General features: G+C 35.2%; 1 protein-coding gene across 1 annotated transcript; it reads right to left on the bottom strand.

Annotated features, from left to right (window-relative positions):
- Window positions 1–6,700: 6,700 nt before the first annotated feature.
- Window positions 6,701–7,861, bottom strand: LOTGIDRAFT_173522 (hypothetical protein; the record flags this gene model as incomplete). Its single annotated transcript, XM_009051268.1, has 1 exon — window positions 6,701–7,861. One exon carries the CDS (start codon window positions 7,859–7,861, stop codon window positions 6,701–6,703), a length of 1,161 nt encoding a protein of 386 aa, XP_009049516.1.
- Window positions 7,862–14,373: the final 6,512 nt, after the last annotated feature.

Raw genomic sequence — 14,373 nt, 5'->3', positions numbered from 1 at the left:
TTGACGTCTGGGTGTCCCTGGCAGCCCCAAGGCCTCGCCTCGGAGAGACACCTCTCAGATTTGCCATTTTCCCCACCCAGGTATTTTCTAGCCTGACCATCAACAAGAAATGACAAGGATTCACAACCTTCACGATTAACAACAGAGTGACTATCTTTCCGTTATATTGTAGATTATGAATTCAAATGGAAGGAAGGATACACAATGACGTTCAACTTTTATACTGGGTCGTAAATGGTCGAGAATGTTACCGATAAAATCCTATTATTTTTAATGCTAACCGGATATGAAATGGCATAATTTCACAACTATCATCATCTGTGGTTCGTAGGATAGGGGATTCTTCTGGCCCCTATTGTGTTTCCTCATCGCAACACAGACAACTTGTACGAAATAAAATCCCGCGGTCTCTCGGTCTGCCTCTGGTCTACGTGATTTAGACTTTGTTTTATAACATGTGCACCATTTTTTGACCGATCATACCTCGGAATTTTCTAGTTAAGCCGATCAGTAATAGTGTTCACCGTCGAAATTTGAGAACGTCCAGAATTATCGTCTTTTCTTGAGACACTACAATATAGCCTACAGAAAAGACATCTGTAGAAATAGGAAAAGAATTTCCTAGTTAGAGATATTTTTGAAGGAATTTTGCTATTTTCGTACATTTCTAGTACTTCTGGACACACATTCAAGACTCTAATCAACTCAAATTGGCGCATCTGTCCCTTTAATGTATTTAAAGTAACCTGGATCGTCATTACATCTAAAGCTTCGCACCGAAGGAATGGTTTGAAGTCCTGTTAAATTTTACTAGTGCCAGACGAGTGCATCATGGGCATTTATGTATGGTTTAAAAATTTACAAAACAAAACATAAAAACGGCTATGGTGTTGGTTTGAAAATAAGGTGAAATCATGAATGTTTAGTATCTCACTCTCTTATCCAAGGTGTATCTACTAGAGTGAAATACAGTATAGAATTAAGATACCGTCGAGTAACCTAATTTCGTGGAAACCTATTTTTCGTGGATTTCCGGAAAGGATTAATAATTTACATGAGCGACCTTGCGCGACCTCCGCATTAGTTTGTTTTAATAAACATGGGTTTTCTCTACAATATCAGTTAGTAGAATGAATCCAGTAGTTGCAAGCAAGGTAAAATGTATTAATGTATACTTGACAAATACAAAATGGCGGATTTCAGTTATTACCAAACGTCACCATTTTTTATCGGCCGAATTTCCTTATAATCCCTAGCCGTAATCGGAATTTCAAGTGTCGTCTGCTAGAATGTAGTCCAACGAATGAAGTCACGTGATCAAGTGGTGGATTCCGTGTAAGCAGAAAATTTCTATGGAACACGAAGTGGACCATATTCTTATGTTGTTTCAGTGACTTTTAGCAATAAATCACGCTACGTATCTTATTTTGTCAGTCAATTTTTTTTTAATCGTGGTTCTTTGAAGGAATTGTCACTAGTTATAATGAATTGATATTAAAGATAAATACTAAGAGAAGTTAATTATATCACCCGGTATCCATACAACGTGTTTTTCTAGACTTATTTATAGTTCAAACATTGTACACGAAAATAGGTGACGCATTCTGCCGCCGTTGCCGAGTTGGATGCTCATGAAATATGGGTCAAAGTGAAGAATTCATAAAGAAAATCGAAACAAACCAATTCTAATTATTTTGTAGAATATCTGAGGAAACATCTAAGACATAAAAAAAAAATTTCGTTTTTTTTAACTTTGACGAAATTCGGTGTTGAATCCTTATATCCACGAAAATAGGTTACACCACTGTATGTTGTAGATGGATTATATGACAGCAGACGGTTTTATTTTAATGTAAATGTTGATGTGTGATTCAAGTTATATGGTGTAAAATTTACACCATACTGTAAACATGTACTATTATCAGTATATATGATAAATAACTTAAAGGGATTGAAAAGATATTTGCAAAAGAAATTGTGTATCGGGGACCCTTTATGACGTCACTAATTGCAAAATATGTTTTATCTCAGAAGGCCCTTCGCGATTAGTGACGTCATGAAACACGAAGTTTTCGTGGAATTGCAGGAACCACAGATGTCTGATTGAAATGATGCAAATGCAAATTCAATCATCAATCAGCGTCTCTTATACACATAATTTTTTTTTAGAAAACCTTTTGGAGTATTTTTATTGCACATTCGACCATGGTTTATGTGTATACAATATTGTGCTCACATCTGCTTACCTTACAATAAAGTGGACTGCTCTGAAAGTTCCGCTGGCATTCTGCAAAATATCGCGGTATTTACTGGCAGCCATTTTCCCGATATTATATAGGAATTAGACCACAAAGTAGTTCTACATTAATGTAGAAGCCTCTTCGTGTTCGTTGTCTGTTTTTCATGCCTCTTTTTGGTCTAGATTTTGAATTTGATGTCTGAAATTATCATTTCTTGTTGGGAAATATGAAGATATTTCTATGCGGAAGAGTAAATGTGAATAGTTTCCCGTGCATGCAGACGTTTAAATATTCTGTTCTGGTCTACTTTCGATTTGTCACACTTAAACTTGTCATGGTCATGGTATATTGAATTTTTGATCAGATAGGGCATACGAAGTTCTGGTCAGGCTTTTATGTAAAATAAAGACATGTTTTTAAAGAGATTAAAGGAAAAATAAATAGAATAGAGAGTTCGGAGGCATGACAGGTGACGTCTTTGCCTTATCTTATCTGTTTTTTTAAGGAATACTTTCCAGTAATTTAGATCTAGATTTTACACTCACGATGAACAATGCTTTGGGGTTTGTTCGGTTTATTGTTTGATACAAAATATTGTATTTTGCTTTTCGCAGCCCATGGAACCGGTCAGCGAGCTAGCCCCTTTCTTGCAGATCTGAAAGCTTTGATTTAGATCTAAATCAGAGCTCAAAGACTTATGAGGCGACGGAAACGACCTTCTTAAACGAGAGTTCCGTGTATGTTTTATCATTTACAAAACAAAACATAGGGTAGAAGCGTGTTGATTGGACATTTTGAAAATCACGTGACGTCATGAAAATTTGTATTACCTCTATCTCTATTTCGGCGTAGGCTGCGATATCAGATTTAGTAACGGACGTAAACTTGTTAACTTTGTGACTCAGTTGGTCAACTCATAGCATTATATGAATCAACATTATTATGCTATTACTGTTTTATTTACCATATTATAGTCAATTCCAAATGCCCCTATTGTACTTGAAATGGAATACTTTTACCACAAGCAATTCCCTTAATTTGTCATGAAGTTCTCTACTATAAAGGAGTGCTGACATTGCCACGATTTAAGAAGTATTCTTCGATTGTGAGATATACAGTCATCTTCCAAGGGAACAGTAAGTCAAATGTGTTTCTTATTCATTAAAACGATCTTATATCTTTCCTATCCTATCCTATATTGCTGACATGCACATAATTCAAACACCTGATACCACTTTTTATTATGAAATACTTCCTCATTTATGATTGATGTACTTCCCCATATGTTACTCGGGGTAACAACATGTTTTTTTAGGTTATTTTTTAATATTTCCATTTCTCTACAATTGTTGTATTGAGCACTATTTTAACATTGAAAATATTTCATTATTGCTCTTCCTTATACGAATAGTTCTCTTGCTTCTAATAATGTATCGCAACACGCTTAGTTTGGATTTTGGGTTTCGTTTTGTGGATCGAGTTGTTAGTACTTGGGTTTTTAACTTATCCTATTGTGAATTTAAACCGATGCTTTGCTCTGCGATTGGGATTATCAAGAGTAAGGGAAAACTTCGGAATGTGCTATTTTAGGTTATGAATATTTTATTTCAGCTGTCATCATGAAATTGGGAATACTGATTGCTCTCTGTGTTGCTGTAGCTGTTGCCATGCCAAGAGATGAACGTTTCATACACAGTAGGCCATTTTTCACATTCGTCTTCGAAAATCCTATTCATTAGTAAGGAATAGCGTGTTTTATAATGATCTATAGAGACCGCCGTGATGTTTAATAAGCTAATATGAACATTATTTTCAATAAGCTATACGGAACATTATGTTCATTGAGTGGTAATGAATATCGTAATCAATATATCTGAAAGAACATCGTGTTGTACGAGTTATAGAGAACATCGTGTTTAATGCCATAAAGAACACCGTGTTCAGTGAGTGGCATAGAAAATCATGTTCAATGAGCTATAAAAATCCTCATTTTCAATGCTCTATAGAGAACTTTTATAAGACCCCATCCGATACACACAAAAAGAATATTGTGTTGAATGAGTGGTACGTTTATTACATCAACACAATTGGAAATTAGAGTAGTCTAATTGGGTTTTTCTGGCAAAATTGGATATAACGTTGCCCGTTTCATTTGACCAATCAGGAACAGAAAAGTAGGACGTAAAATATCATTTGTATTTCATGTATAATGTTCCTTATCTCTTTAGTTCCCTCTAGACAAAAAGTCTATCATTATCTGAAGAGCACACTTACAGCCGGTGCCAGTATTGTTGCTTGTAACGCAGCCTGTGATGCAGCTTTTCCCGAGGGTTTCTTCTTATGCGCTCCTGTTTGTTCAGAGTAAGTTTGGAAATTATTATTCCACACAACGGTTTTTTTTTACAAGGGAAACAACTTTATGTGAACGACAATCCTTTCTCCAAATAATCCTTGAACAAAGCTCTTGGCCTCGATCTTACCAAGATTAACCTTACCCATTTAGAGATGGGTTGACATATTATTTGGGAAAATTGAGTTATTATAGGTCACCACCGACCGATATTAGAACCCATGACCACCATTGGTTGAACGTAACTATAGAGTTGTATAAAAAGAACTACTACTATGAACGCAACCAAGCAAATGGCGTCCTTTAAAGTTCTCGACAATATAAGCGACGGTGCTACAATTTAAGGCTTTCCCCTGGGTGCTTGTCTAATACATATTTATGTATGTGTATTTCAATGGGCGTATGAAGCCTGAATAATATGGAAGGGCAGAGGAAATTTGTTTTGCTTTTTTAAGAGCAAAATACTTTCATCATGTCGACAAAATGTTTCCAGTCACTTTCAAATGGTACAGGATGTAAATGTCATATTTAGCGACTATTTTGAACGTTCTACTACTGAAGAGTATTTTTATTAATTGGCATTGTATTTTTGGCACACATACCCTTCCATACTGCCTTCATACTTACGGGGCGGGACGTCATTTCTGACGAAACTTACAGGCATTTTGATATACATGCCATGAACTTTGGTTTTTTCAGAGTCGTCAGTGACTTAGCAGGAAAGTAAATGAGAGAAATGGTGAAGATGAGAATTAAAAAATTTAAGATGCATAAAAATGTTTCATTAATTTCATAGGCTTACCACAATATACTTGTGTAAAGGCATCTTTCTGAATTTCGAGGAAGTTGTAGTGATTCAGAGAGGTGGATGTTTGCTCGGGGGCTCAATCCTGGTTACCTCAGGTCAGTGATGGAAAAGCGCTTTTTGTCGTCACTATCGATTGGGCTGCTAAAAGTATATCCCTTTGCGATCATAAAACGCTTTGTTTTAAAGGAATTGCAAGATCTACAAACGTCTGACTGAAAATTGATATGGAGCAAATCGATTCTATCGGTGTCCGCGATACACATAAAAAGTTTAGTAAAACTTTCTACAATACCTTTAAAGGGGTGTGGGTGCGCTCTTAACCCTAATCAAGCTAAATACAACACTCACAAACAAAATAGATCTTATTTATTGCGATTTAACAAAATAAAGCACGAAGGATTTTGATTATAACAACTCAAATACTTTAAAATAATAGTGTTCAAGTATGCGTGTGTCCTTACTCAAGTAAAATTCACATAATAAAGTATTGGGCTACTTAACTGACCTTAATAAGGTTAACTTTACGTCACTAAAAATCAGAGTACGTCAGCAGTGAAATAGATGTCACTATTGCAAAGCTATAGAAATGAAAAGTTTAGCTTATGCCACAGAAATATAGTTCAGAATACGTCACAGAAATATAGTTCAGAATACCTCATTGAAGGAAGGTTGAGAATAACCTCATTGAAATAAGGTTCAGAATACCTCATTGAAATAAAGTTCAGAATACTTCATTGAAATAAAGTTCAGAATAACCTCATTGAAATAAGGTTCAGAATACTTCATCGAAATAAGATTCAGCATACTTCATTGAAATAAGGTTCAGAATTCTTCATTGAAATAAGGTTCAGAATATGGCATGGTAATAAAGTTGAGAATACTTTACTGAAATAAAGTTTAGAATACGTCGCTGAAAGTTCACATAATAAATAGATCACGACTTCGTGTCTAAATTTTTCATTTTTGGCAATGACAATGATGCCGTGAACTATTTAAAATCTCCACTTTAAGCATGAACGAACGCATATATAAACATTTAAAGCTGTTGGTCACGACTAATTGGGATTATACCATATTGCTTTTTACCATATCACAATGCACTCTTTTCGTTATACATATACCAACATATAATTGCTACTAAACACCTATTTTGGTACGATACAATTCTGGACGAAGTCTTTATTTGAGATCAATTGGCCTGTGTATGACGTCCATTCTTCCAATGTATGAAGCACGCTAGGCCTGTGTTTGAAGACTAGCTGTCCGATACATTATAAACAATTAGACATTTATATCAGTCCATCACTTTCTTGCTGTTGAACACACAACATATTTGGTCAACCATTGTTGGCATTTTAACATTGCTTGCTCTAGAATGTCTGACGGTGGTGTCATGGAGTCACGCCTATCCGTTCGTATCACTTCACGATATCTAATGTCATATTCTGCACCAGTCACTTGAAAAGTCTGTTCTCGTAGTACTGGAATGGGGATTTTGTATCTTCCTACTCCAGGAAGAAGAACATTTCGCTCTCCCGCACTTTGAAATGTGGATTCAGTTCTGGCAGAAATTATTTTGGGTAAGTGTCGTTTGGGGTTCACTTCCGGTATTCGCTTCTGGTTTTCGTCCTCAGAAGACATTGATGTCGATGACGACATTGAATACACCGCGACGCAGCTCTTCGACCTTTTTGTGGTACTATTCGCATTATGCATATTCACATCTAATGTGGTATTCTTGGTATTGTTCGTAAAGTTATTTAATAAAAGACTTTCACGCCGTACACTTAAACTTTGCCGTTTCTTTTCATTTCGTGTTTCTGTTATTGCTATCTGTGCTTCTTTTGACATGCGTTGAAACAGTTTGGATTTGTGCAGTTCGTCTCGCGTTGGTTCACGCATTAGTAGAGGTTCTTGTCTCTGAAGGGACACGGAACGCGTCTTGTGGCTGGGATTCTTTTCAATTTTTGTTAGTAATCCATCGACATCATTGACGTTCATCATCGATCCTTTGTGAATCGATTTTCTGCGGACTGAGTTCTTCATTTCTTCAAGCTCTTCGGACGTGGACTCTGAATCGTTATCACAATCTTCTTCACTCAGATCAAAATCGTTCTGTTCCTTAAGATTCACTTCTGTTTCCAGTTCATCCGTTTTAGATACGGTTTCGACATTTTCAAATGCGTCTTTTAGAATAAATCCGTGCTTGATTTCTGACTGGCATAAACTGGCTGCCGTTTTCGGTTCCTGAACTCGAGTTGCACGCACATTTTGTTTAATATGTGAAGATCTGGTGGAAACAGCAGATAACACTCTGGAACGTCTGCGATTGGCACTGGCATTAAAGACTATTTTCATATGAAGTCTTTTATATTTCTCTTCTAAAGTTTTCATCCATGTCGGGACTGGTCCACTCTCATATCCACTAGTATGGGTTTTGTTGACTGTTGAATGTGCTCGCATTATGAAAAAACTAGAGCTATTGTTAGTATCGTCGAACAATTAGGCGGATTACAATGGCTAACTAAATACGCCCCAATAGAGTTCTGATTGACACGGGACTTTACTTTCGTCTTTTGTGATTATCGGTGAGAAACACAATCGAACGAGCCGTTAATCCACAATAAACAACCCTAATATGATTATCGGGAATCAATGAGGCGCGAGCAATCGAACACTGGTTATAAGCGATATCAATATTAACTGTAAGTGGCATGAATGATTGAATGTAAAATAAACTCCACTGAGAAATCATGAATGTTTTTGATATACTTTATAAGCCGTGTTAAACAAACACAATATTATTGTCGCGTCGTATAACACTCCGTCACAAACTTGCATTTACAATTTTAATGGGCAATAAAACCAAACAAGGATCTTTTTGTATTGATTTAGGTTAATATTTTATGTTATTTCAACAAATTGGTGTAGGCTCTGCTGTATATTGAGATTCGTTTGAAAATGTTCGGTTGCTATGTGATTTGTTGTTGCCGTAACCAAGTATAAGTTTCAGAAGATTACTTCCGGTTTCCGCAATTTTTGATTCAGATGTAAAACGAAGTACCGATCTAAAACTCTTAAATAAAAGTTGTTTAATTTGATTTGATTTCCTTTATTGTAAATTTTCTTTGGAGAAAGTCTATTTCTATGTTGGTGTGTCCATTCAGATATTAGATTGACCGCAATCGAAGGAGATCTAAAAGGGCTATCTGTCTGTCCACATAAGAATTTTAACGTAAGCAGCACTGAATTGAGACGTCTCTATTTTAAACCAAACTGTACGTTCAATATTCACCTTACGAGAATTTTTGATCACATACGAATGTTCCTGGCTTTGCTTCTCCAATTATGTTCTTTAAAGTGCCCAAAGATCCTAGGCGATGTTGATGATATAAAGATGTTATTTGTCTGACAAGTCGTTGAAATTCCAAATTTACAGTTCATGGTTTACTGAAATTAAATCTCTTCACATAGAAATATCCCATTCTTCCCTTTGATTCAAATTTTGTCCCTCAATTAAACGCACACTGTTTATTAAACGAGTTTTTTTTTAAATGGCTTTGTCCTTTTTGCCTAAGCACCGACGTTCGATGTAGTCCAAAGTTGTACCTCTCTCACAAATTGCTGTGTCCCTTTACGTTAAGTTTACGGGTTCTCAAAGCTATTGTTGACGATTCAAATAAATTAAAGTCCCCGAACTGAACGTTTACTGTTTACTGTAGCGAGTTTCTGAAACAGCAATCTTCCGTCGTGTTAATGTTTCTTAAAGTTCCAGTCTAAAAGTTCTCAAGTCGTCGTCGATTGTTTAAAAAGATGTAACCTCTCTACCAAATTGCTGTGTATCCAGGCAAGATCTGTATTTTTTAACTGTTTATATATGACCAATTATGATTAGCTGTAAAAAGAAAGAACAAGAGTCAATATTTGGTCTAAATTTATCACTAAGACGAATTAAAGAGTAATATTTGTTCAGTATATTGGCCAATGTAAACATATAGACATTAACTCGCAATGTCGCATTTGACCGCCATAGATAGAAGCCATTGCCTGTTTTAAAAACCCTCTAGATAGCTATACCATGACATATACAAGAAAGAGATAAACAACGTTTTTTTACAAGGATAACAATTTAGGTTCTCGAGATCTTTTCTTTCGGTTGGTCTTTGGCATTGATCATTCCTGAATTATTCGTACCTATTTATAGCAACCCACACCAACTGACAGATTTTTTTCGAGATATCAAACTGTCGTCACTTCCGTCATTTTTCAATTGTTCGATGTAGTATGGCGAACCATACGTTGGATCTCATTAGTGGAAAGCGACGATCTCCCTTCAAAAGACTTGGGGATAACCGACTTAGATCAAAGAGACCAAAACAAAATGGCTGATATTTATTAGAAAACAATCGCCTTGTGGGGGAAAAGGTTATTAATCATTTATGATGCCATTGGACAATCTGCCACGTCGCTTTGATTATTCAGATTTTTAAAAAATGGTAACCATAAATAAATATAGACCCTATTAAGCGAACAATAAATGCAATAAATATCGTTAGTGCATTATTAAAAGTTCAATAGGGTTTAATACATTAACTTTTAGTGTTTATGTTAATACGATTAATGTGCAAGGCTGGCCACTTAAAGGGATACTGTCGATATAGTATTTGTTTAGCAAGCTGATAGAACCCAATTTCAACTATGCGCATCACTTTTTAGAATTAATTGGTGTTAACATTTGATTAAAATCTTGAAAGGCATTTCAATCTACTTAAGTTCATGTCAAGGAATGTCAGTTTAGTTTAGACAGGCCGCCAAAACCGCTTAGGTTAGTTATGGATATTACATAATGACATGTATGTCAAATAGAAAGGCAAATGAAATGCCAAATAGAATGTTAAAATGGAATGTCAGATAGAATGTCAAAATGGAAACGGATGGCAAATAGAATGCAAGAGAATATGTTATGGAATGACAGATGGAATGCTAAATGGTATGTCAATTGGGATTTCAAATCGAACGTAGAGATATTGTCAAATGGGATGTTAAAATGGAGTGATAAACGTAATTTCAAAATGGAATGCCAATATGTAAAGGAATATCAAATGAATTTCAAAGGGTCTTTCAAAAGCAATGTAAAATGGAGATTCAAATGGAATGTCAATTGGAATTTCAATGGAATGGCTATGCACACAATATTAGATTGGTAGCCCGAAGACACGATTTATAAAATGAGACATGTACAAACAATAACTCTTTTTCTAATACTCGCTGAGTTTATCACTTTCAGGTCATAACATTCAACAATTTTAACCGGTGAACGATAATTCGCCTTACTTCATAACACAGATTAGCATAAGTAACAGATCTTATAGGAGTGACGTTATTATAAATCATTAGTTGTGTGTGTGTGGGGGAGAGGGGGTTCGTAGAAAAGCAATTGTTTAATGGAGTAACAAGCTTACATACATACATGTTCCAAAAGACCAGTTTACAGTATTATTCAGTGAATGTAGTAGCCAATAAGTATAAGGAATAACAGGAATCGACCTATCGGGATATGCAAATTGTCTTAAAAATACCATTGATCTTAAATAACCTATATTCATAGCTGAATTTGATACCCCTAAACGAGGTTTGACCTCATTCATTAGAAATGTAACAGTATCCATCTTTGGGGGGTAAAGTTTACGTGTGAACGAGTGTAAGATTCGACGAGAATGGTCTAAGTTAATTAAATCGTAATATAAGTTAATAAGATTAATTATATTTGGTATTATGTACAAGTTTAACCAAAATAGTTACGCCATTTCCCCATCGCTGGTCTCAGTCTAAACCAGTGGTTCCCAACCTATTTCAGCCTTCACATCCCTGGGGCAATCACGTGAACCTCTCACACCCCAAAAATGTGTTTCATCCACATTTCCAGCATGTGATGATGTGAGGTGCTCTCTCAACTCAAAATAAATGGTTACACTCCAACACCCTAGTCCAACACATCCAGGGAGTGAAGCACCCTAGGTTAGGAACCAGGGGTCTAACCATCCGAAAAGGTTTTCTTTCAAGAAAATTGTGTTTTTAGGTGTTATGTTTGACTTGGATCAGTGGTTCCTGTAATTATAGAAATGGTTAACCTGCAACGCTTTATTTTAGTGAAATTGCCAGAACCACAGACTACTGATTGAAAATTGCAATCAGTTAGGCTCTTACTTAAATTATATCATTATCAGCTTTTTGATAGTGACGTCATGCACTATAAATACTTGAATAACAGATAACAGACGGAAAATTCTCACCGCCATGTCATTAACCCGACCACCTACACAGAATCATCCAATTTGAACCAATCCAACTACCACGACTACCACCAACTGACGGAAAATTGAAATGGTGAAAATAGAGGCCATTAGTGTATTTGAAACACATAAAAAGGCCAAATATCCTCTTTATAACCCTTTAATAAAATATACGTATTACCTTACCTATTCAGAACTTGAGATTCGTCTCCAATGTTTTACTGTGTTTTCCACGTCTTTCTCTAGGTGAAAACAGCACAGAACTGTCATTCTTTATCAAAGGCTAATCACAAATTAAAAATTCATTAAAAATACCATGAAAATGGAGCTTGTCTTGAAATATTTAGTCAATACAAATTAAACACGTCATTTTGACAGAATTTTTTCTAGTCCCTAGGTAATTCTGAACGTTATTCGTTCACACGAGAAAAAATATATTGAAAAAACCACCCCTGCCTTAGGGTATTTCAATGAAGTTGATATTTATGGTATTTCGCCCGAGTCAAAATTTTCCATGTTTCGCTCAAGTCGATGCTTCAGATATTTTTTTTACTAGTTAACGTTTTAGGTATTTCGCTATAATGTTGATATTTTCGATGCTTCTTTCTAGTCTATGTTTTCGGCATTCCCTGGTCTTTATTTTCGGTATTTTGCTAAAAATCGATATTTGAGGTATTTCGCCTTAAGGTATTGATATAGAAGTTGATGTCTTAGTGATTTTTAGGTATTATTCCACAAATAACGTTCCGTTTCGCTTATATCGATATATCCTGGACATTTGCTGCAAGCTGTTTCGTTTCCCAACTTCAATATTTACGATCCGATCTGTGATATTGCACTAATAAATTTCCATTTTCAACTTTCAATCGACGTCCACTGTTAGTGAATCCAGCTACAATTCTAAAAACCAGTCTGAAAAAGTGTTTCTAAATAGTCCGTGACATTTTGAAATCAACGCGTTCATCAAGCACAAACGTCTGCTAAATTCCACAATGCACATACAGTTCCAAACCCATGAGCTGTTCTTCAAAAGCTAAAATGATCCATTTCTAAGATCTTTATCTCAAGTAAAGGTGTCAAAATATCACTCCATATTGAATTGGTTTTTCTATCAACGTCCTAGAGACACGCGCTTATGAGACAGCTAATTATGCTATTGTTTAAATATAGATTTTAAAATAGATAAATTACAAGCTCTATAATCAGATTATGTTTCATTATTCACCTATTCATTGAAATATAGCCCCTCGATAGTCGATCCTGTAATCCGCTTATAAGATTACTTTAAAAGATCATAGTCTCATTTCTGTATTGAAAAATCGGATCAGATTAATCATTGTATTTATAAAAAAAACGAAATAGCCCGAAAGATGTCCGCAGATTTCGATATTACACCAAAATTTTAAGGCTTTGTTCAATTTCACACTTTAAATGGTTTAAGGGTGATTAATCTAGTTCTTCAGCATACGTTTGTAAATGAGATAATTAAATCTCGTGCAAAAAGCCAGGAAAATCGCTGTATCACGTTATGACTTGAACTCATTTCCATACGATTTGTGTGCTTTAAAACCATCAAAATTATTTAAAGGGATTGGTAAGAGTCTCGAACTACCTTCACCACCCAATATTGACCTGAGATTTTCAGTGAACTTCAGTTTGCCATCTTCTTGCTTCGTTTCGTCATTATCATACCACCCAAACAAAAACACTGTTAAAAAATGTAAGGAAATCTTTTTTTGAACAGGGCATTTGATTGGTTGAATATTATATGACGAAACACGAGATGCTTTAAAATTTCCTCAGATCATGGATGGCTGCCAGTCACCCATAAAAAGAACAAAAGGCTCTATTCTGACCGACCTTTGTCCAATAAAACTAAACAAAATATGTTCATATATCTTTATTTATTTATTTATACATATTTATTTATCATTTTGATATTTACATGACATACATAGACAATATTACCAGTACAGTGTTCTATAAATACATTGTACAATCCATCTCGTATCAGATATCTCGTTACGGGTTGCTTGAGTTGAGCTCCCCCCCCCCCCCCCCTTCAATCGAATGAAACAATAAATTTATGTGGTTGTGGAAAGCTCTTAAAACCCAGGATCCAAGTACCTTAGAGAATACAAGTAAATTCCTACGTTAAGTAATCAGCAATTTTCAAAAAAACTGTCTTGCCTTTAGTTACCTATTGATCAATCCCATAATAATATGTTACAATTTCGTTTCCTTATTATTTTTATGGTCTATATGGATTCATAGAAAAACCACTGTATAAAACGTAATTTGCTAAGTGTTATCATTTAAAAATAAAACAATCTTGTTACTTAACCTAACATATAAAAATAGCTGGATTGAACGAGAGGCACTTGAGTTAATCTGGCCAAAAGAAGAAAATGTATGTGTTTATATACAATGTGTTAGGGTCATTCGTTTCCTTTTTTTCTGGTATCTTTTCTCTCCATTATAATCTAACAAAATTTTTACCACACTCATGTTCAGATGACGTTATTTTTAACAAACTAAAGCTTGTCATGTAGGACCCATAGATAGTAAAACCCATCGCAAGCAATATGACGCCCTCTTTGGATTGGGCCATAATACTGTCATTGTTATAAATTAACAGGTCCTACATTTCATGCTTTGATTGGTCAACCATAACGTCATTAG

The sequence above is a fragment of the Lottia gigantea genome (assembly GCF_000327385.1).
Source record: "Lottia gigantea unplaced genomic scaffold LOTGIsca_162, whole genome shotgun sequence".
Taxonomy (NCBI): domain Eukaryota; kingdom Metazoa; phylum Mollusca; class Gastropoda; family Lottiidae; genus Lottia; species Lottia gigantea.
Note: the sequence above shows the minus strand (reverse complement) of the source record. Positions and strands in the feature narration are given on the sequence as shown.